General features: G+C 48.6%; 1 protein-coding gene across 2 annotated transcripts in view; it reads right to left on the bottom strand.

Moving 5' to 3' along the window:
* The window catches only part of LOC141162601 (up-regulator of cell proliferation-like), a 46,661-nt gene that overhangs the window by 16,164 nt on the left and 6,857 nt on the right, over positions 1-23,640 (bottom strand). The window contains exons 1-2 of one of the 2 annotated variants that reach the window (XM_073648866.1): positions 16,387-16,543; positions 11,863-12,176 (exon numbers count right to left, since the gene is read on the bottom strand). In XM_073648866.1, coding sequence (XP_073504967.1) covers positions 11,863-12,157 — 295 coding nt within the window. In that variant the 5' untranslated portion in view covers positions 12,158-12,176; positions 16,387-16,543. Of the gene's footprint in view, positions 1-11,862; positions 12,177-16,386; positions 16,544-23,640 lie in introns of those variants that run through there. The other variant, XM_073648867.1, reaches the window with a different exon arrangement.

Raw genomic sequence — 23,640 nt, 5'->3', positions numbered from 1 at the left:
TTGATTTTTGCTTCATTCTCTTTTGTGTTTTCCTTGCAAGCAAATTAAATGAAGAGAATAATACCAAAGAATTTGTGATTGCAAGAAACTGAGTATTATCTGACAGAATTGCAGGGGTGCCAATACTTTTGGCCACCACTGTATAACTACTATAATACTGCTCCTATGTACAATAATATAACTACTATAATACTGCCCCTATGTACAAGAATATAACTACTATAATACTGCCCCTATGTACAAGAATATAACTACTATAATACTGCCCCTATGTACAAGAATATAACTGCTATAATACTGCCCCCTATGAACAAGAATATAACTACTATAATACTGCTCCTATGTACAAGAATATAACTACTATAATACTGCCCCTCAGTACAAGAATATAACTACTATAATACTGCCCCCTATGTATAAGAATATAACTACTATAATACTGCCCCTAAGTACAAGAATATAACTACTATAATACTGCCCCTATGTACAAGAATATAACTACTATAATACTGCCCCCTATGTACAAGAATATAACTACTATAATACTGCTCCTATGTACAAGAATATAACTACTATAATACTGCTCCTATGTACAAGAATATATCTACTATAATACTGCCCCTATGTACAAGAATATAACTACTATAATACTGCTCCTATGTACAAGAATATAACTACTATAATACTGCTCCTATGTACAAGAATATAACTACTATAATACTGCCCCCTATGTACAAGAATATAACTACTATAATACTGCCCCCTATGTACAAGAATATAACTACTATAATACTGCCCCTATGTACAAGAATATAACTACTATAATACTGCCCCTATGTACAAGAATATAACTACTATAATACTGCCCCCTATGTACAAGAATATAACTACTATAATAATGCTCCTATGTACAAGAATATAACTACTATAATACTGCCCCTATGTACAAGAATATAACTACTATAATACTGCTACTATGTACAAGAATATAACTACTATAATACTGCTCCCTATGTACAAGAATATAACTACTATAATACTGCCCCTATGTACAAGAATATAACTACTATTGTGAAAGAACAGACTCCATTTTGTCTCTGTATATTCATCTTGTCTTGTGAATCCTTTTTCATGGAAAGCAAATGGTTATCAATGCTGGGCAGATAAGTTTCACATTTTTTACATGCCCTAAATTCCTATAGGAAGATTATGGTAATTGAAGCTAGAGGGAGGGCTACATCTTTCGGCAGGAAGTTTTCTTTGTTTGTGACAGTATATAAACTTGGCTCGTGGAATAACATACCAGAAATTAGCCTTTGTACGCCATCCTAAGTGTTAAGGGGACGGTTGCAATAAGTTTATTAAAATGGAAAACAACCGAACCCGGGGTCCGTGATGCAGCCTGGAAGACTGCGGCCGAACACCTTCCGGGTAAGAAGGTAAAATAACCAACTAAAGTATAACTCTCTCCAGTGTTACTACACACCGGGACGGGAAAAGGCTTCGCACTATCTCCGCTAACTGCACGGGAGATGAGCGACAAATAAGGTATCCGTAGCTCTGTTGACTGCACAGAGGCTACACAGCAGGCGCTAGGACGTGTGTGTGACTCATGCCAGCGTGCTACCGGACTGCGGAGTATCTCTCCACGTGGCTAACAGGCGGTGCCAGGGGTACGGAGTCCGCAGTCTGCTCGGGGTGTATAGCGACCCCCTTGCCGGAGCCAGACTGCCAAACGGTAACTACCTGCCTAAGCACAGCTAAACCTGCCTAAGCGACCTGTGCTAATCAGCCGAGCGAACTCTGGCATCGGCAGGTCACGGAGAGAACAGCTAGGGAGCACGTGGAGCCCAAACAGATAAGCGTCCACACAAGAACACAACCTAAACGAAATGATCAGAGCGCACCGCCATGCTTGTGGTCGGGCTATTTAAAGACTAAGCCCTGCCCACAGTCGCATTATTGGTCGCACTACTGATGATGTCACCCGCGGCCAAACAGGCGGTAGGTACCATGTCACCGAATCAGCTGACACCAAATCACCAATCACGGTCCGCCATGTCACGGGCATGATCAGTGCAGTGCACCCTGGACTGTAGCAGCTCTGTTCCCCTCTGCAACCTATGCTTAACACTACTAGGAACAAAGACCCAAGAGACAGCTTGTACATCTCGTGCACTAGCTAGGTGTTGGGACCGACGGCGATGTTGCGCAGCATCTGGACCAGAATGGGAGACCACAGAATCCACCGATGATTCTGACCCAATTTCACATTCAGCAAACGCCCGACGCCTAACATTATCCACCCTTCTAACATCCCCCTCCACTTGATGCTCATATTCCTCAATGAGCAGAGGAGAATGAGTGTGGTCCACCAGTACTCAGGAGTGATCCTCAGATCCATGACCCCTCCAGTGTACCAGGTAATATTTTTTCCCACGAACCATCTTAGACCCCACAATCGCCTGCACCTGGAGATCATCACCCCTGGTGTCAGAAGCAGGTTGGAATTCAGAGAATTTTGTCAGGCGAACGGGCTTAAGGAGCGACACATGAAAAGTGTCATGAATCTTCAGGTGTCGTGGTAACTGTAAACAGTACACTACGCGGTTTACTTGGGCCAAAATTTTGAAAGGACCAATAAAACGGGGGGCAAACTTAGCAGATTCCCCGCGTACTCTGATATTGCGAGCCGCGAGCCACACCCTGTCGCCCAGAGAGAATACGAGGGCTGGGCGGCGATGAGTGTCAGCCGACTCTCTCATCCGATTCTTGGAGGCCAATATAGCATCCTGGGTATGGTCCCAAACCTCCCGCGCCTTCAGAGCCCAATCTCTGACCCCAGATTCCCCAGAGGAAACTGGCATAGGAACCGGGTCGCGTGGATGTTGGCCATTATTCAGGAGAAACGGAGTCTGACCTGTGGAATCCGCCACTGCGTTGTTTAGAGCAAACTCTGCCCAAGGAAGCAATATCGCCCAATCATTATGGTTGGCAGAAACAAAATGGCGCAAGTATGTCACAAGCGTCTGGTTAGTGCGTTCCACCAGACCATTGGTCTCCGGGTGATAGGCAGTAGAAAGATTTAGTTCAATGCTAAGCAAATTACACAATTCTCTCCAGAACCGGGAGGTAAACTGTGGACCCCGATCACACACAATCCTATCAGGCATTCCGTGGAGACGGAAAACGTGACAAATGAACAGTGATGCCAGAACCCGGGAAGAAGGAAACCTAGGATCAGGAACCAGGTGAACCATCTTAGAAAAATGGTCAGAAACCATCCATCCATATTGTCGTGTTTCCCCGGGACTTAGGTAACTCAACAATAAAATCCATCCCAACCAGCTCCCACGGTCTATCCGCCACGGGTAACGGATGAAGACGACCAGCTGGCCTATGTTAAGATACTGCGCCGTCTGTAGGTACGAGAGATTCTTATGATCGGAATATACCACGAAAGGGTGTTTAGCTCCCTCCGAGAGCAAGTAATTCTTTGTCCCCAATTGTGTAATTCCTCTCTGCTGGGGAGAAGGTCTTGGAGAAGAAAAAACATGGTCTTCTCCGACCCTGTTCGTTCTTTTGAGAGAGAACCTCTCCTGCTCCCACAGAGGAAGTGTCGACCTCCAGGAAGAATGGCCTGTCAACATCCGGGTGATGGAGAATGGGAGCTCTAGAAAAATATGATTTAATCTCCTGGAACACCTTGGATGTCTCCTTAGACCAATTCTTGGGATTGGCACCCTTCCTGGTTAAAGCGGCCAAAGGAGCCACCAATGTGGAAAAATGTGGTATGAACTGCCGGTAATAGTTGATAAACCTCATGAAGCGCTGTACCGCCTTAAGGGAATGGGGCTCCTGCCAATTCTGTACCGCCACCAACTTTTGTGGATCCATGGCCAATCCCTTACTGGATACGATGTAACCCAGGAACGGTAGAGACTCCCGTTCAAACTGGCATTTCTCCAGCTTACAATACAGAGAATTCGCACGCAAGCGTTCGAAAACTCTGCGTGTGGAGAGGTCCGGGGAAAATATAAGGATATCATCAAGATAGACTACCACAGATGATAGCAGCAAATACCAAAAGATATCGTTTACAAAATCCTGAAAAACAGCGGGTGCTTTGCATAACCCGAAGGGCATGACGAGATACTCGTAATGACCATCACGAGTGTTAAAAGCCGTTTTCCACTCGTCACCCTCGTGGATTCGCACGAGATTATATGCCCCTAACAGGTCCACTTTTGTGAAGATGTTAGCCCCTCGCAACCTGTCAAACAGTTCAGAAATAAGGGGCAGAGGGTATTTATTTTTGATGGTGATGGCATTTAGTCCTCTGTAATCAATCCAGGGACGTAAATCACCCTCTTTGTTCTGGACGAAGAAAAACCCCGCTCCAGCAGGAGGGACCAATTTTCTGATAAACCCCTGGGCCAGGTTCTCTTTGATATAATCTGACATGGCCTGAATCTCGGGGACAGACAAGGGATAAACCCTACCGCGAAGAGGCTCCGTGCCAGGGACCAAATCAATAGGACAGTCATACGGTCGGTGGGGAGGTAAAGTCTCTTCAGCCTGTTTGGAAAAGACATCTGCAAAACTCTGATATTGCACAGGAAGTGCGGCCAAGTCGGTAGAAGGCTCTGAGACTACCCTCCGGGCGGCTGTAACCATACACTGAGAAACACAATTCTCACCCCAGGAAGAAATTCTCCCCGTATTCCAGTCAATGTGTGGAGTGTGACAACGTAGCCATGAAAGACCCAATAGAACCTCATCCAATCCACCGGGAATAATAAGAAAGAAGATAACCTTCCGGTGACCCTGAGGAAATGACATGGTGAGGGGAATCGACTGGTGAGTGATTTGAGTGTCCAGCAGTGAACCGTTGACTACCCTAATGTTCATTGGTTTTGGCCATAACTCCATAGGTATGGCGTGTTTCTGAGCAAACGTTGATGACAAAAAGTTGCCATCGGCACCAGAATCCACCCATGCCTTGGAAGTAACCGTGGTTGTTCCGAAGAGCAACGTCACCTCATACAATAATTTGGAGGAAGAAGCCCCAGAATCTAACACACCTCCTCCAACGGCGGTTAGACACATTTGTTTCCCGACTGCTTGGAACCCTTATTAATGGGGTACTCCAAGAGATGTGCAGGTCGGAAACGAGGGGACCTAGACTCAGTCCGGGATATATCCATAGCCTCAGACTCTGGGTCGGGAGCCGCGGGTTTGGAAATAGGTCTAGAGAATGAAGGTGCCAACCGAAACCAAGGTCTGGAGACCTCCAGCTCTAACTTGCGTTCTGCATGACGCAAATCTATTCGGTTAGCGAGAGAGATTAACTTTTCCAGAGAGGTTGGGATCTCTCTGGTAGAAAGAGCATTTTTAATATGCCCAGCAAGACCCTTCCAGAACACCGGGATTAGCGACCGCTCAGACCAATCCAATTCAGCCGCTAAGGTTCTGAACTGGATGGCATAGTGGCCGGCGGTGGCTGAACCCTGGACCAACGAAAGAAGCTTAAGAGCCGTATCATGCGTGACCTGAGGACCTAGGAAAACACTCTTTAGGGCTCTAAGAAAGACACTCGCATTAGCCACTACAGGGTCATTCCGCTCCCACAGAGGAGTAGCCCACTCCAAAGCCCTGTGAGAAAGACAAAACCCACTTTGGCCCTTTCAGAGGGGAACCGTGCCTCCATCATCTCTAACTGAATGGAGCACAGATTAATAAAACCTCTGCAGGATCTGCTGTCGCCAGAATTTTTTTCCGGGAGACGAAAACGGGGTAATGGGGCACTTGCAGCTGCCGCAGCATTCACCGCAGCCGAGTTAACCAGATTGGCTGCTTGAGAAGCTGCCTGGGAAGCTACTGCAGTGAGATCAGCAACTGGGGCAGTTTTTTCCAGAGTCCTAAGTCTGGCCTCAAGTTGCTGTACATAGCGCTGCAGTTGCTGGTTGTCAGCCATGTTCGGCTAGACCTTGGCGCTCTGATACTGTTAAGGGGACGGTTGCAACAACTTTATTAAAATGGAAAGCAACCGAACCCGAGGTACATGATGCAGCCTGGAAGACTGCGGCCGAACACCACCGGGTAAGAATGTAAAACAACCAACTAAAGTATAACTCTCTCCAGTGTTACTACACACCGGGACGGGAAAAGGCTTCGCACTATCTCCGTTAACTGCACGGGAGATGTGCGACAAATAACGTAGCCGTAGCTCTGTTGACTGCACAGAGGCTACACAGCAGGCGCTAGGAAGTGTGTGTGACTCACAGTGGAGTGTACATGCTCCCAGCCGGTATGTGACCGGCCTGCGGAGTAACTCTCCAAGTGGCTAACAAGCGGTGCCAGGGATAAGGAACCCGCAGTCTGCTCGGGGTGTATAGCGACCCCCTTGCCGGAGCCAGACTGCCAAACGGTAACTACCTGCCTAAGCACATCTAAACCTGCCTAAGCGACCTGTGCTAATCAGCCGAGCGAACTCTGGCATCGGCAGGTCACGGAGAGAACAGCTAGGGAGCACGTGGAGCCCAAACAGACAAGCGTCCACACAAGAACACAACCTAAACGAAATGATCAGAGCTCACCGCCATGCTTGTGGTCGGGCTATTTAAAGACTAAGCCCTGCCCACAGTCGCATTATTGGTCGCACTACTGATGACGTCACCCGCGGCCAATTTGTCGGTACCATGTCACCGGATCAGCTGACATCAAACCACCAATCACGGTCCGCCATGTCACGGGCATGCTCAGTGCAGTGCACCCTGGACTTAGGCTGTAGCAGCCCTTGTTCCCCTCCGCAACCTATGCTTAACACTACTAGGAACAAAGACCCAAGAGACAGCTAGGTGTTGGGACCAACGGTGATGCTGAGCAGCATCTGCCCCAGCTGGACCAGAATGGGAGACCACAGAATCCACTGATGATTCTGACCCAATTTCAGATCCAGCACACGCCCGACACCCAACACTAAGTTTGTACTGTGTGATTTCCTGAGTGATCGTAAACATATCTTAATAATTGGAGTTCAAAAAGCAATTTAAGAGAGTTGCTTTCACTCACAGAAATTTGGTGCCTGAACAGGGACAAGGTGCACATTGTACCATCTGGATCTCAAGTGAGGAAGGATTCTCCAACAGCAGTAAACCTATAAGCTGCAGCACAAGGGAGGAAGTTTATTATTACATTTTTGCTTCCCTTTCTCTGTGTTTAGTCCTCCCCCATTTCAGGTGAGTTATTTTACATGAAATAGTCTGGTCTAAGAACTGAAAAGAATACCTATGCCTTTTTGAACTGCATATACGTGATGGAAATATTATATACTCTAAGTGTGAATAGTGAACCTTGTTGTCAAGGATAACAGTCGGGGAGGCGGGGGGGGGGGTTACGCAGATCCCACCACTGTTACCACTTCGTAGCTGATGACATCAGAGAGATCACACAGATCCCACCGCTGTTACAAATTTGTCAGGGGAACACAACTCCGCTGCCTTCAATCATCAGGACAAAAACGGAATTAACGGAAGAGTGATGGATGAGGCCGCGGCTGCTTCCACTACTAGGCTGGTTATTGGGGAACTCACAGTGAGCGTATGGTATATACACCTCCGATTCTGGCTCATGGAATATATATATATATATATATATATATATATATATATATATACATATATATATACAGTATATACTAAGCGACACTACTCTGTCCTCCTCCTCCTAGACCTGTCATCTGCCTTTGACACAGTGGACCATTCCCTCTTACTACAGACTCTCTCATCTCTCGGCATCACAGACTTGGCCCTATCTTGGATCTCCTCATACCTAACAGACCGGACATTCAGTGTCTCCCACTCACACACCACCTCTTCATCTCGCCCCCTATCTGTCGGTGTCCCCCAAGGTTCAGTTCTAGGACCCCTGCTCTTCTCCATCTACACCTTAGGCCTGGGACAGCTCATAGAGTCTCATGGCTTTCATTATCACCTCTATGGTGATGACACACAGATCTACCTCTCTGGACCCGATATCACCTCCGTATTAACCAGAATCCCACAATGTCTGTCTGCTATTTCATCCTTCTTCTCTGCTAGATTTCTAAAACTTAACATGGACAAAACAGAATTCATCATCTTTCCGCCATCTCATTCAACCCTCCCAACTGACCTATCCATCATTGTCAATGGCTGCCCACTCTCCCCAGTCCCTCAAGCTCGCTGCCTCGGGGTAACCCTGGACTCGGAACTCTCCTTCAAACCACATATCCAAGCCCTTTCCACTTCCTGCCGACTCCAACTTAAAAATATCTCCCGGATCCGCACATTCCTAAACCATGAATCTCCAAAAACACTAGTGCACGCCCTCATCATCTCCCGCCTTGACTACTGCAACCTCCTGCTCTGTGGCCTCCCCTCTAACACTCTCGCACCCCTCCAATCTATCATAAACTCTGCTGCTCGACTAATCAACCTGTCCCCCCGCTATTCCCCGGCCTCTCCTCTCTGTCAATCTCTTCACTGGCTCCCCATTGCTCAGAGACTCCAGTTCAAAACCCTAACCATGACATACAAAGCCATTCACAACCTGTCTCCTCCATATATCTCCGACCTAGTCTCCCGTTACATACCTGCACGCAACCTCCAATCCTCACAAGATCTCCTGCTCTACTCCCCTCTTATCTCCTCCTCCCACAACCGTATACAAGATTTCTCCCGTGCTTCCTCCCTACTCTGGAACTCTCTACCCCAACGTATCAGACTCTCGCCTACCGTGGAAACCTTCAAAAGGAACCTGAAGACCCACCTCTTCCGACAAGCCTACAACCTGCAGTAACCACCGCTCCACCATACCGCTGCACGACCAGCTCTACCCTCACCTACTGTATCCTCACCCATCCCTCGTAGATTGTGAGCCATCGCGGGCAGGGTCCTCGCTCCGCCTGTACCAGTCGCTGTCACATTGTGTTCAAGATTATTGAAATTGTTCTTGTATTATACCCCCTTTTTCACATGTAAAGCGCCATGGAATAAATGGCGCTATAATAATAAATAATAATAATAATAATAATATACCCCGGAACTGTCACCTCCACAATAAGAAAAAAGGAACCAGTACTAGCTGCCACCACCAATTGTTTATGCAGGCTGATTGGACACCTGTTATAGGTAACGTATGGCTTCAGAGGTGCGGTTTACATAGCAAGAGGAACAGAGCTATTAAATCTATATATTTAATCCAGAAAGGTAGGCAGTGTTTGTAAAAAAAAATATACAGGGATGATACAGAATGGGAACCAAACAATACGATATATACAACTACATAAAAAGGAATAATGAAAGAGAATTACTAAACCTGATGTCACGGAAATGGCACAGAGTTTAGCGGACGGAGGCACGCCTTAGGAAAACAAACAGAATTACAGCAAGATGTACCTTCCAGAACTAACAAATGGCCCAAACCCAAATTTTGGTTTTTATTAGCTCAAGGTTATGCCCACAAACCTCTCCTTGATGACCTCATGTGGGAGCTGGGATGTGTCAGACCTGTCAGAATGTTATGAGATCCCCAAATTACAGGATATGTTCACCCCTGGAGGTCACAAGCAGTAGATATTGTCATCATATTTCTTATCGCGATTTTACCTTTACATACGGATCAAACATGGCCTGGATAGCATCATCTATCGGAACGTTATTAAGTTGGAGGTGTTAGAATGGCCTTACAGAAATGTGAGTGAATGTGTTATGTTCATCCTTTCGCTACAATGCCGAAAATATATCTCTCATTAATATTGGATCGATGCAATCCATAATATTCATATCTGGACCCCAGAGACAGATTGTCTAGCTGCAATTGTCCAGTTTTTCTTTGAAGAGAATAAGAGTTACCTCTGAAGGTGTTAGATTTTCCACTTCTCTGCCTCTTGAATATATGTGTTAGAACTCTACTGTTAATTTTTTCTATCTTGTGTTTTGCGGTCACGTGACCATCTGCCTATATATTCCAGCTCCTCCCTTCTGGCTTTGCTGGACTTCAGTGTTGTTTGACTGTTTTGCTAGCCTGGTGCTTCGGTGCCTATCTCTGTCAGTTTGCTTGGTCCTCTGGGACTTCTAGTACTTTTTGTCAGTTTGTCTTTTGTGTGCTACCACAATTTCTGTTTAGGAGGTGTCCCATTTTTGTCCCAGTCCTTAGTTCTTTTAGGGACCCCTCCCTTAATTCTTTAGGTCTTCGTTCAGACTAGCCGAGGACAAAGGCGGGTCTGTTCACAAGGAACAGGCAGCCCAATACATCGTAGGGATTCAGCTTAGTCTTATTGTAAAGACAGCCTTCCCCTATCTTTCCTTAGTTCTTGCTGCAGATCATAACAATATGTATCTCAGACTTTGTCTTTTTCCCAGTAAATTTCCCTGCTGTAACTATCTGATCACTGCAGGAGGCCGCTACTTCAATGAAGATTGAGGGGTGAGGTATTTTTAATTTTTCTCAATGACAATTGTATTTAGAGGATTACTTGTGTTGATGTGTCTTGATTGGCTGTTGACAAAATAGTGAAGGATGAACAGAAGGGGTATCCTGCTGTCGTCTACTGGAGTTTGTGTTATGTAGGGTATTAAAGTGGGCTGTAACCCAGCACTGTGAAACAAGCTCTCAAGGTGTTAAAGTGTCTTGAGCCAGCCCTGAAGAACTTGGGAGTAAGTTTGGAAACTTGCTGAGTAAATGGAAAGAAAGGAAACACCCCAGGGAACAGACAGCAAAAAGAGTGATCAGAGAATGTAAAGGCAAGAATGCCCTAACAGATTGTAAAAGAATGTTAAAAAAAGCCGGAATGCCCCCCCAGAAGGGAGTCTGGATCCGTCTAAGTGACAGTTGTTCATGAGAGAGCAGAGTGGTTGGTTACCAGACAATGGTCTGACTTCAAAAGCTCAGTAGTCGAAGAAAGTAGCCGAGGAAGTGACTAGAAGAGGATGTAGGGAAGTCACTATAGGCAACAGATTTCTGTATGAGTGTTTTGACAATGGAATGGATGGATTTAATCAGACAGAACCATCAGTACCTACTTCCTATAACGGGTCGGGAGGGTGGACATGTACAGTATGTAGAGTTCAGAATTCAGGATAGAGAGGTAGTTGTTTAAATTGTGAGGCACCCGAACCCAAACCCATTGTCCCAAATGCTCCTATAATGCCTGGGGTGACTAAAACACATCTACTACCTGGAGAAGACAACATTTCACCTCTCCCACATTTGTTGTCATGGAGTCGGGAGGGGGACAAAAATAATACAGTATGTGGGACTGATAGACGACACCCCCCAAAAACCGACCAGCCATATTCCAGGAACACCCCATAAGAACAAGACCTGGCGTATACCAGGAACACCCAACAAGACCTTCTGCACACTGAGAACACCCACGATCTTCCGTTTCCTGGGAACATCCCACAATACCCATCATATACCAGGAACACCCCATAAGAGCAAGACCTGGCGTATACCAGGAAAACCCCTCAAGACCTTCTGTACACTGGGAACACTCACGATCTTCTGTTTCCTGGGAACATCCCACAATACCCATCATACACTAGGAACACCTCTGTATATGAAAAAAATAACATAAGTTGTGCCGTACACCAGGAACACCCCAGAAGACTTTCCATACAATGGAAACAACTTGATCCACCTGCTAATTTGGAGATATTCTCACCCAGTCAACTGGGCATCACAATATGGTCCTGGTCAACGTCACTATGATCCAACGTCACTATGATCCTTTCACTTGACTATTTTTTCGCATTTAATTATATGGCTGATGGGTGTGTATACAAGTCACAATAATCACAATAGGAGGCTACTTACATTTCGCAAAGGACTCAGATAAATTAGTCAATGCCGGAAATCTAAGAACAATGTTTTCTATGTGACGGAGGAATTTTTCACAGGCCGATTCTCCTTTTAGAAGAATAAGGTCCATTAGTTTATCCACACGAACTCTCGCGTTTTCATCACTCTGAATAGCAATGTCTTCCTCCAGGGAGATGAGGTGGAGAGATTTCATTTTATTCAACAAGCTGTCGACATCTTCTTCCAAAGTTCCTATTAATTCCGACCTCAGATGTTCAATGGTCCACGACGCTCCTGCGCCTGACGTCATGGTGCCTGAATTTCACAATCTGAATAGAAACACACAGCTCGTTAATACACGACTAATATACCATTCATCTCCTGTAGAGACGAGCCAATCTTTCAAAATTCGAATTTGCCAACTTTGCCAAATTTTGACAGTAAATTCGAAGAAGTATTGACTTGGCTTCTTTTTAGCTGTCGAAAAATATAGATTAATTGTCCCTTTTATGTACTAGGAACAGGTTTAGTGAAAGTGAATCGACAATGGGGCTTGGACAGTGCGACCCATGAAAAAGCATTGACCTGTTAGTGGACGTTTGGTGAAATCTATTGGGGACTTTGTAGACCACAACGAAGCAGAAGCTTGTTATATCTGGCTAATGATGACATTGTGCAACTCAAAGCATTGACTGTGTAAAACGTGGACGGTCCCTGCCACGATTGCTGATGCAATGACATGTCCCGGGCACGACCAATATTCTCCTGCACGTGAGAGCACTCCTCTCTGGTGGCTGGGTATATTCCAGAAAGGCGCATGCCATCATCCTGAAAGGCAGTAAAATGGTATAGCAGCGAATGCACCGCCAGCAGCTTGGCCAAGTTGGAAAAGAAGTAGATGACAGTGAGACTATGGTTGTTCCACACAATATTGCCTCTTGAAAAAGAGGCAACTAACGCTGCGAAACGCGCGTTGAGGCGCTTCCTGTCTGCCCCACCCTGGTCCACATCCCCCAATATGATACTCTTGTAAGGCCCTAATGAGTTTAATACTATTTTTGGCAAATGCCTGGTGATTTTAGTATGGAATTGTATCTTCCTGAGTTCTGTTACCTGTTCTGCACTTTCCTGCAAATGTAATAATTTGTGTTTTGACTTGGTTGGGCCGGTGTCTCTCCACTGTAGTTGGTGCCGGTGGTGATGCTGCTGCTCGTTGCGGCTGTTACATTGTTATTACCAGATGTGGTGCTCTGTTTTTTTTTCTTTTACAATACCCCATCCATTGCCATTACCACTTTTTCTCGTACCTTACATTTGTTACTATAGTAGAATTAACTTTTGTATTTCGAGCTGCAATTCCTCCATTCCCCCCAAAAAAAGCAACGAAAAATGCGGAAAAAAAACAAACAACAGCAGCAACAACTTCAGTATTGGTGATCTGAATATGTAATTGGAGTAATGTAACAGCTGTGCAAATAAAATCAGTACTTTGTGTGACATGCACATTTTGTGAGCCATAGAGTTCATTTTTTTTCCTTCGCTAATATTGGCGACTTGCTTCTGCATAAATCTAATAAAACTGTTATTGGATTGCAGCAGCAGCACTATAACCATACGCCTTGCATGCAGCAGCAGCTGCCAACTACGAGGTTCCTCCTGGCAATGCAGCACAGCAGTGACTCTCCTATCTCTCTCTTCCTCAATGGAAGAGAATGTATCATTCTCTTTCCCTCACACATTAATCTGTTGTGCTGTCACACATTATCTGTACAGGTTCTTCAGTGTTTTATGGCTTTCTCCATATTTCCATGGCTGAACTGTGACGTTCTCTCACTATCCAGATTCACTGCAAAATGGCTGCTGTATTTATTGCGTCTGATTCTACTGCATGCTCTGACAGTCCCTCCTGATTAAATGTGCTATACCATGCGATGTGACAGCTGCAAGGCATGGGGATGCCCACCCGATTGTGCCCAATGTCATGTGATTCTTCTGTAGCTGATACCATCTTTTTCAATATGTAAAACGGCTATTGTAGGAAAATTGCAAATTACATATTGTTTGAATTCACTTGGTTCGGCAAATTCCAAAAACCCAGAAGAAATTACGACTGCAACAATTAGATGAGCTCATCCTCATTAATGAGCCCAGGATTATGGGGACAGAAAACGACTAGGACACAATTGTAATTATATCGCTATACAACAGTCCACAAGTAAAAAAAGACCTCCATAAACTGAATGTGATATTTCTAGTGCGGAACCTGGTGGGAAGACGTCTCAATGTCAACAAGAGGATGGAAGACTCTACAAGACGAGAAAGATTAAGTGACCTTTAACCCCTTCATGACATGTATCGTGTTCCTGCCTTTGATGCGGACTCACAAGCTGAGTCCACATCTCTCACGGCAGATGATGGCCGATTTAATCAGCCATCATCTGCTTCTAATGGTGCTGAGCTCCGCCCGCGACTGTTAACCTGTGAAATGCTGCTGTCAATCTTTGACAGGGTGGGCATTATTCCACACACCCATCGGCGTGCTTGTGTGATGATCGCGAGGCGCCAATGAGTTGACATGACAGTCGGGGGTCTGCCTGTCATTATGATTCTCCTGTGAAAGCCAGCATTTAGCCGGCGTTCATAGGAGATCGTGATTTTAGCTATACATAGCAGAGCTGATGCCTTGCTGTATATAGCACGATCACATTTATCAAATCCAGTAAAAAGTGAGCAAAAAATATTTTAAAAAATATGAAAAAAAATAAAAAAGTTCATATCACCCACCTTTACCACCATTAAAAATAAAAAAAAATAAAAACATTTGGTATCTCTGTGTTCCGAAAACTCCGATGTATCAAAATATAAAATCCGATCTATAAATGGCGCAATGATAAAAAATTTAAACACCAAAATGACAGTTTTTTTTAGCAATATTGCAATAAGAGGCGATAAAAAACTTTGTATCTACCCCAAAATGGTATCAGTAAAAAGTTCAGCTCAGGGGCGCAAAAAAGCTCTCACCGGCCCCAGATCCCGAAAAGTGAAAATGTTACAGGTTTCGGAAAATGATGAGAAAAAACAAAAAATTCTTTTTTTTTTTTTTACAAACTTCCGATTTTATTTTTACCACTTAAATAAAACAAAAACTATACATGTTTGGTATCTGTGTACTCGTACTGACCCGGGTAATCATAATTACAAGCCAATTTTAATCCTATAGGGAAAAATAAAAAAGGTATGGCTCTTGGAATAAAGGGAAGAAAAAACAAAAACGAAAAAAAAAATAATGGAAAATCTCCTGGTTGTGAAGGGGTTAAACGCTGATCTGAACAGCCTGTGTATTACGTAAGGAATCCTAGTGTGGAGGAAGTGTAGACCTGATTTTACAACCATCTGGTCTAACAAGTTTCTGTACAATGTCAGCAAACACTGAATATATGACATTTGGACGGTATTACTGCCATATAGAAAATGCTTATAATATGAAGGTACTTAGCACATAAAGTGGCCAATTCATGAGAGCCCATCAGCCAAGACAAGCAGGGCTGTAGAGTCGGTAAGCCAAACCTCCGACTCCGACTCCTCAATTTCCATGACACTGACTCCGACTCCACGACTCCGACTCCCTCATACACGGCTCATGTGTAAGTGATAAATTTACTGTAGCACGGATTCATCTCAGCTAAAAGTCCAGACCCTGAGATCAGGAATAGGACAGACATTTATGGGACATTTCATAACTTTCCCAAATTCTTATAAAAAAATATTCCCCACAAACTGCATTGAACTACTGCACCCAATTTATTATATATTTTAGGAGTTGGAGTCGGTCCATTTTATACCGACTCCACCAAAATGGACACCGACTCCGACTCCACAGCCCTGGCGACAAGACAACCTTTCTTCGATGGAACCCTAAACCTAATATTTATCAGACATGCCTTTCCCGAGTTATGAGCTATAAGATAAAACCAGAAAACTGACCAGCACCTCCAAACAGAGTAAGGTGGCCTTGCCATGGCTGGTGGGCTCTCATGAATTGGCCAATTTAAATGCTAAGTACCTTCATTATTTATAAGTATATTGCATATAGCAGTAATGCAGGTTATATTTCATATATTCAATGTTTGCATAAACTGTATCTTACGAAGACGGCTGTATTCTCTTGCTTGTATATTATGCAGTCGCAGCAGTTTGCACCTGTTCACACTTGCTTTATTCTGTTCGGAGGTGCGTGTCAGTCTCTGTATAAAATGTCCCACCCAACCATCGCTGCACCTGTCACCATGTCAGTAAGAAGGTGCCGTAGATATCACCAGACTGGATATACGGGTGTACGGCCACATTCCATTATAATGCACTATATACGCCTTATAATCTCAGCCTCTGGCTACGGTGAAAGCACAAAAGGTAAATGAAAAACGAAAGTGAAATGTTATATCAGTGTATTGGGTGCAGTCATTGCAGATATGGTGCCGACCACAGGGATCAAGAAATATTAAGGAAATGTAAGTTTGGAAAGAAAAGTTTTCCTCTTACCCTCAGGACCTGGTTCAGACTCTGCGGGGCGAGGAGTAAAGCTGGAGACCGACTCCTATATGAGCAATGTGTGGAGGCCGAACCGAGGGCGGGAAGAGTGATGTCAAATCCAAGAAGTGAAAGGAGTATCACATAACTGGAGGTATGTTTCCTGGATCACTCACTAAACGCATACAATCACCCCCAGGAGAGGCGCTGCGCCATTATTCAACTCTGATTCCAAAAAAAAGTTGGGCTTGTAAATAAAAGAGGAAAGCAATGATCTGGAAATATCTTAGAATTTATCACACAAAACAGATCAGAAGTTGAACATTTCTCCATTTCATTTGAAAAAAATTAAAATTTAACACAAAAGTCTGGAGTCGCTCTATCCTCCCAGCACACACACCGCGTATTGTCGGGATTCTCCGATGCCGCGAGCAGGCGGTCATGTGGCCTCAAGTATGAGATATGCATAATCTCGGGCACATTTCGACTAGAATCACTGAATACTAATGAATTGAGCGAGGCCACACATGTCTAGTAGGAATGTGGCCAGAAGTATGTATAGTGCATACTTGCAGTAACATAACTGCCAGGACTCACTGCTGACAATGGAGAATCCTGACAATGCGCATTGTGCATGCTGTGAGGATTCACAAGTCTGCAGTTATATATATGACTGCAGACTTTTGTGTGAAACGTGGACAACCCCTTTAACTTATTTAGAAATTGATAACAGAAACACATCTCTAAACAGTTGTGCCTGGGTTGTGTCTGTAGCACCCCGAGTGCTCGGCTGCTACAGGGGTATTGCACCTCAGACCAGAGGTGTGGTATTCCACTCCCGGGTAAGGATGGAGTGTGGACCAGGGCTCAGTTAGCTGCATGCACCACACACACCATTTCCGAGGGACAGCTCAACGGTGCTCCCACTAGACAGAAGTGCAGGCACGACAGCATCTGTCCCTGGCTGGAGTGGGGAGGGGAAAGTAGACCCAGTGGTGTAGGAGCAGATAGGGGAGGGTCTCTGGGCATAGGTAGGAGCCCATTGGTTGCTAGTCACCTGGGCTCGGGTGTCAGAAGGAGGTATATAAGGTGGGCACCATCTTAGGACAGGAGTCAGTTAAGAGTCAGAGGAGAAGACAGGGAGCAGAGCCTCTGCATGGGCTCTGCTCCGCAGGCAGGCCTTGTCAGGAGGCTGGAGCCTGAGAGAGAGAGAGAAAGGAGAAGGAACAGAAAGGAAAGTAAGGAAGGAAGCAAGGAACAGGAACACAGAGAAAGGCCCAGAGACACGAGTGAAGAAGGAACCCTAAGGACCCAGGAGATAACGGGTGAAGGGTTGGCAGAACAGGGTACCGGAACACAAATTGGTGGAGGCAACAGATTCCTCAGCCAAAACCGGAGGTTGTGACCACATCTTGGTGCGACCCCTCACTACATCCACCAGGAAAGCATACCACATAGGGTCAGGGAAACCGGAGAGAGGTTTCGCCAAGAGAAGGCCCGAGGAAGCTGGACAAAGGTGGGTCACTGGTGGGGACGGCCAGAGAAGGGAAGAGAAGGGAGCCCTGTGCCACACTCTGGAATTGCCTGGGAGTTGACCGAGTCCCTCACCTGGTGGACGCAGCACGGCTTGGGCAGTCATCGCCAGAAGCATTGACACGAATAACAACTGTGAGTAAAGCATTGGAAACTGCAATTACAAGTCTTTGTGTTTCATCGCCGCACCAGCACCATTAGCACTGGGACGCTCGCACCATCACTACCATCATCCACTCTAGCTGCCCTGAGGCAATACTTCTCCCGTGGGGAGTTATCCCATTCTTGGCTGCGCATATAACATCAGCCTCAGCGGCCGGCAGCGCAGCGGTTGTCCCCACAGACCGCAATCCACGGGTGGCGTAGTCGGACAATTACAATACAAATAGACTGCCATTGGTTTGACCACCCTGAGCCACGGACCGGGTCACCGCCACACGGAGACTACAACCCCCCAGCATCCTACAAAAAGGCTCGGTTCTGGGTTCCCCGTGCGGCCCAGGGGGCGAGTCATGTCCACCAATGTGCCCGAGCCATGACCATAATTGTGCCTGGACGGTGTCCATCATTGTGCCTGGGCCGTTTCCACCACTGTTCCCGGGCCGTGTCCACCTTTGTGCCACAGCCCGTCCTCTTCTTACAACAGTCTGTAAATGTCTGGGAAGTGAGGAGACAATCACTGGAGATTTAGGAGAGTAACAATGTCCCCTTCTTGTCTGTGTCGGATTCTCGACTCTCCTTATTTCGGGATCTTTGCTGGCATTTTCATTTCATAATGCATCAAATGTTTTCTATTTTTTGCTTTAGTCGCCATTTTCCGAGACCTGTAACGTTCTCACTTTTCGGGATCTGAGGCCGGGCGAGGGCTTATTTTTTGCGCCCTGAGCTGATATTTATATTGATCCCATTTTGGGGTAAAGATGTTGTTTTGATCGCCTCTCATTGCATTTTATTGCAACAGCCAAAAAAAACGTAATTCTGGGGTGTAGATTTTTTGGGGGTTACACCAGTTACTGATTGGATTTATTTATTTTATATTCTTATCAGACATTTCTGAACTCAGCGATACCAAATATGTGTTTGTTTTTTTTATTGTTTTATTTTCAATGGGGCGTGATTTTAATTTTTGTGTTTTTTTATTTTTTTTCATATTTTTAACACTTTTTTACTTTATTTACTAGCCCCATTAGGGAACTTGAAGCTGCGATCGTCTGATCACCTGTGCTATAAATAGCAGGGCTTCAGCACGGGCCAGCGCTCACAGGAGTATTGTAATGACAGACATGGGGGTGGTCTTCAGCAGACCACCATCTGTCATGACAATCCATAAGCACCCAGCGATCACATCACAGGCGCTCTGATGGGTGGGAGGAATGACGCACTCCCGACAGGCAGGGTCACCATCAGGGCATTACTGCCCTTACTGCTGTATGGGGCCCGGTGACCAGAAGCAAAAAGGGGGGGCCCCAGGCCCACGGCCACCCTCTCTTTGCTTCTCCTTACCGGGGGCCACTTAGGGACAACAGATGCACCCAGCGGACGGAAATGAGCACTGTACTTTAATCCGCGGCTGGGTGCATCATGGTCCACATGTGTTGCGAGGACGGCGGTGGGCGGTCAGGCAAGGCATTGTGTGTGTGACGCACCCCCTGGGCCGTGGGGTACCCGGAGCTGGGCCTGTAGATGCTGGGGGTTGTAGTCACCGTGGCGATGACCCGGTCCGTGACCCAGGGCGGTCAAACCAAGGGGATAGTCTATGTGTACAAATGTTAATGTCCGACTACGCCACCTGTGGAATGCGGTTATTGGTAACCGCCGCTGCGGAGCAGTCCGCTGAAGCTGGTGGTATGTGCAGCAAGGTGATGTGACTCCCCACAGGAGGAGTGTAGCTTCAGGTGACTGGATGATGGTGGTGATTGTGTAGGGCGTTCTAGTGCTGCGAGTGCTGGCGCCGCAAGGAACACAGAGACAAGATAGTGCAGTCCCAGGGTCTTTACTCACTGTTGTTGTAGTTCAGATTACAGGTACCAAGCAATCTTCCCCCGTCGTGCTGTGCATACTCAGTGAGGTGTTCAGTCCACCCTCAGGTATTTCCAGAGTATTTATCAGTACCCCGTTCTGTGTACCTTCCTCTGGCCTCTTCCTGCACCTCACACCCAGTGACACTTCTATCCGGTACCCTCGGGCCTTGGCGGGCAACGTATGTTCCGTCCCCTGGGTCCTATGTGGCTACCTTCTTAGTGCGACTAGTGTGGACTTGTGGCTACAGCACTTGAAACACTGCAGCCTCCGGTTCCTAGTTAAGCATTTGCTGTTTCTCTACTAGTTGAGGGACCCGGTTCCCTGTTCTGGCCTGACCCTCTACCTCCTGGTAGCAACGGGCATACAGGTGGCCTTCTGCACGGCCTGTACCCCTAGGGTCCCTTCACTCCTCATTCCTGGAGCCGTCCTGCTCCCTCTCCTCTCACTCAGGCTCAGGCCTCCTGACTAGGCCCGCCTGTGGAGCAGAGCTCATACAGAGCCTCTGCTCCCTGACTTCTCCTCAGTCTGTCTGACTGGAACTCCCTGAACCAACTCCACCCTGATCTAAGATGGTGTCTAGTTTTTATATTACCTGACAAGTGCTCCCAGGATCTACGTCCTCCACCCCATCCACTACACAGTTCCCCCTCTCTAGGTGGTTCCCCCCACTCCAGCCAGGGACCAGGGACTGTGCTCTCCCGTAGGAGCAATCTCGCCCTGTCCCCCGGAAATGTGGTGTAGTGGATGTAGTGTTAGGGTCCTGAGCTGTATTCCTTCCTTACCTGAGAGTGACATACTGCACCTCTGGGTGAGATGCAATACCTCTGTTACGACCGAACCCTCAGGGGTGCCACATGTGTGCTGCGCTGCTGAGGGGATGCTGGTGTGCTGGTGAGGGAGGGGAGGCTGCTGAGTGGAAGCTGGTGAGGCTGCTGAGGGGATGCTGGTGAGGGAGGGGAGGCTGCTGAGTGGAAGCTGGTGAGGCTGCTGAGGGGATGCTGGCGTGCTGGTGAGGGAGGGGAGGCTGCTGAGGGGATGCTGGTGAGGCTGCTGAGGGGATGCTGGTGTGCTGCTAAGGGAGGGGAGGCTGCTGAGGGGATGCTGGTGAGGCTGCTGAGGGTATGCTGGCGTGCTGGTGAGGGAGGGGAGGCTGCTGAGGGGATGCTGGTGAGGCTGCTGAGGGGATGCTGGTGTGCTGCTAAGGGAGGGGAGGCTGCTGAGGGGATGCTGGTGAGGCTGCTGAGGGTATGCTGGCGTGCTGGTGAGGGAGGGGAGGCTGCTGAGGGGATGCTGGTGAGGCTGCTGAGGGGATGCTGGTGTGCTGCTAAGGGAGGGGAGGCTGCTGAGGGGATGCTGGTGAGGCTGCTGAGGGGATGCTTGTGTACTGGTGAGGGAGGGGAGGCTGCTGAGGGGATGCTGGTGAGGCTGCTGAGGGGATGCTGGTGTGCTGCTAAGGGAGGGGTGGCTGCTGAGGGGATGCTGGTGAGGCTGCTGAGGGGATGCTGGTGTGCTGGTGAGGGAGGGGATGCTGCTGAGGGAGGGGAGGCTGCTGAGGGGATGCTGCTGAGGGAGGGGAGGCTGCTGAGGGAGGGGAAGCTGCTGAGGGGATGCTGGTGTGCTGGTGAGGGAGGGGAGGCTGCTGAGGGGAAGCTGGTGAGGCTGCTAAGGGGATGCTGGTGTGCTGGTGAGGGAGGGGAGGCTGCTGAGGGGATGCTGGTGTGCTGGTGAGGGAGGGGTGGCTGCTGAGGGGATGCTGGTGAAGCTGCTGAGGGGCTGCTGGTGTGCTGGTGAGGGAGGGGAGGCTGCTGAGGGGATGCTGGTGAGGCTGCTGAGGGGATGCTGGTGAGGGAGGGGAGGCTGCTGAGGGGATGCTGGTGAAGGAGAGGAGGCTGCCGAGGGGATGCTGGTGAGGTAGGGGAGGCTGCTGAGGGGATGCTGGTGAGGGAGGGGAGGCTGCTGAGGGGATGCTGGTGAGGGAGGGGAGGCTGCTGAGGGGATGCTGGTGAGGGAGGGGAGGCTGCTGAGGGGATGATGCTGAGGGAGGGGAGGCTGCTGAGGGGATGCTGGTGAAGGAGAGGAGGCTGCTGAGGGGAAGATGCTGAGGGAGAGGAGGCTACTGAGGGGAAGATGCTGAGGGAGGGGAGGCTGCTGAGGGGATGCTGGTGAGAGAGGGGAGGCTGCTGAGGGGAGGCTGGTGAGGGAGGGGAAGCTGGTGTGCTAGTGAGGGAGAGGAGGCTGCTGAGGGGAGGCTGGTGAGGGAGGGGAAGCTGGTGTGCTAGTGAGGGGGGGAGGCTGCTGAGGGGATGCTGGTGAGGGAGGGGAGGCTGCTGAGGGGATGCTGGTGAAGGAGAGGAGGCTGCCGAGGGGATGCTGCTGAGGGAGGGGAGGCTGCTGAGGGGATGATGCTGAGGCAGGGGAGGCTGTTGAGGGGATGATGCTGAGGGAGGGAAGGCTGCTGAGGGGATGCTGGTGAGGGAGGGGAGGCTGCCGAGGGGATGCTGCTGAGGGAGGGGAGGCTGCTGAGGGGATGCTGGTGAGGCTGCTGAGGGGATGCTGGTGTGCTGGTGAGGGAGGGGAGGCTGCTGAGGGGATGCTGGTGAAGCTGCTGAGGGGCTGCTGGTGTGCTGGTGAAGGAGGGGAGGCTGCTGAGGGGAAGCTGGTGAGGCTGTTGAGGGGATGCTGGTGGGGCTGCTGAGGGGATGCTGGTGAGGCTGCTGAGGGGATGCTGGTGAGGGAGGGGAGACTGCTGAGGGGATGCTGGTGAAGGAGAGGAGGCTGCCGAGGGGATGCTGGTAAGGTAGGGGAGGCTGCTGAGGGGATGCTGGTGAGGTAGGGGAGGATGCTGAGGGGAGGATGCTGAGGGAGGGGAGGCTGCTGAGGGGATGCTGGTGAAGGAAAGGAGGCTGCTGAGGGGAAGATGCTGAGGGAGGGGAGGCTGCTGAGGGGAGGCTGGTGAGGGAGGGGAAGCTGGTGTGCTAGTGAGGGAGGGGAGGCTGCTGAGGGGATGCTGGTGAAGGAGAGGAGGCTGCCGAGGGGATGCTGCTGAGGGAGGGGAGGCTGCTGAGGGGATGCTGCTGAGGGAGGGGAGGCTGCTGAGGGGATGCTGGTGAGGGAGGGGAGGCTGCCGAGGGGATGATGCTGAGGGAGGGGAGGCTGCTGAGGGGATGATGCTGAGGGAGGGGAGGCTGCTGAGGGGATGCTGGTGAGGTAGGGGAGGCTGCCGAGGGGATGATGCTGAGGGAGGGGAGGCTGTTGAGGGGATGATGCTGAGGGAGGGAAGGCTGCTGAGGGGATGCTGGTGAGGGAGGGGAGGCTGCCGAGGGGATGCTGGTGAGGGAGGGGAGGCTGCTGAGGGGCTGCTGAGGGAGAGGAGGCTGCTGAGGGGATGCTGCTGAGGGAGGGGAGGCTGCTGAGGGGATGCTGGTGAAGGAGGGGAGGCTGCTGAGGGGATGCTGCTGAGGGAGGGGAGGCTACTGATGGGATGCTGGTGAAGGAGAGGAGGCTGCCGAGGGGATGCTGGTGAGGGAGGGGAGGCTGCTGAGGGGATGCTGCTGAGGGAGGGGAGGCTGCCGAGGGGATGCTGGTGAGGGAGGGGAGGCTGCCGAGGGGATGCTGGTGAGGGAGGGGAGACTGCTGAGGGGATGCTGGTGAAGGAGAGGAGGCTGCCGAGGGGATGCTGGTAAGGTAGGGGAGGCTGCTGAGGGGATGCTG

This window comes from Phyllobates terribilis, unplaced genomic scaffold (genome assembly GCF_046119375.1).
Source record: "Phyllobates terribilis strain yellow unplaced genomic scaffold, ASM4611937v1 Scaffold_9__5_contigs__length_417890890, whole genome shotgun sequence".
In the NCBI taxonomy this organism is placed as follows: Eukaryota; Metazoa; Chordata; class Amphibia; order Anura; family Dendrobatidae; genus Phyllobates; species Phyllobates terribilis.
Note: the sequence above shows the minus strand (reverse complement) of the source record. Positions and strands in the feature narration are given on the sequence as shown.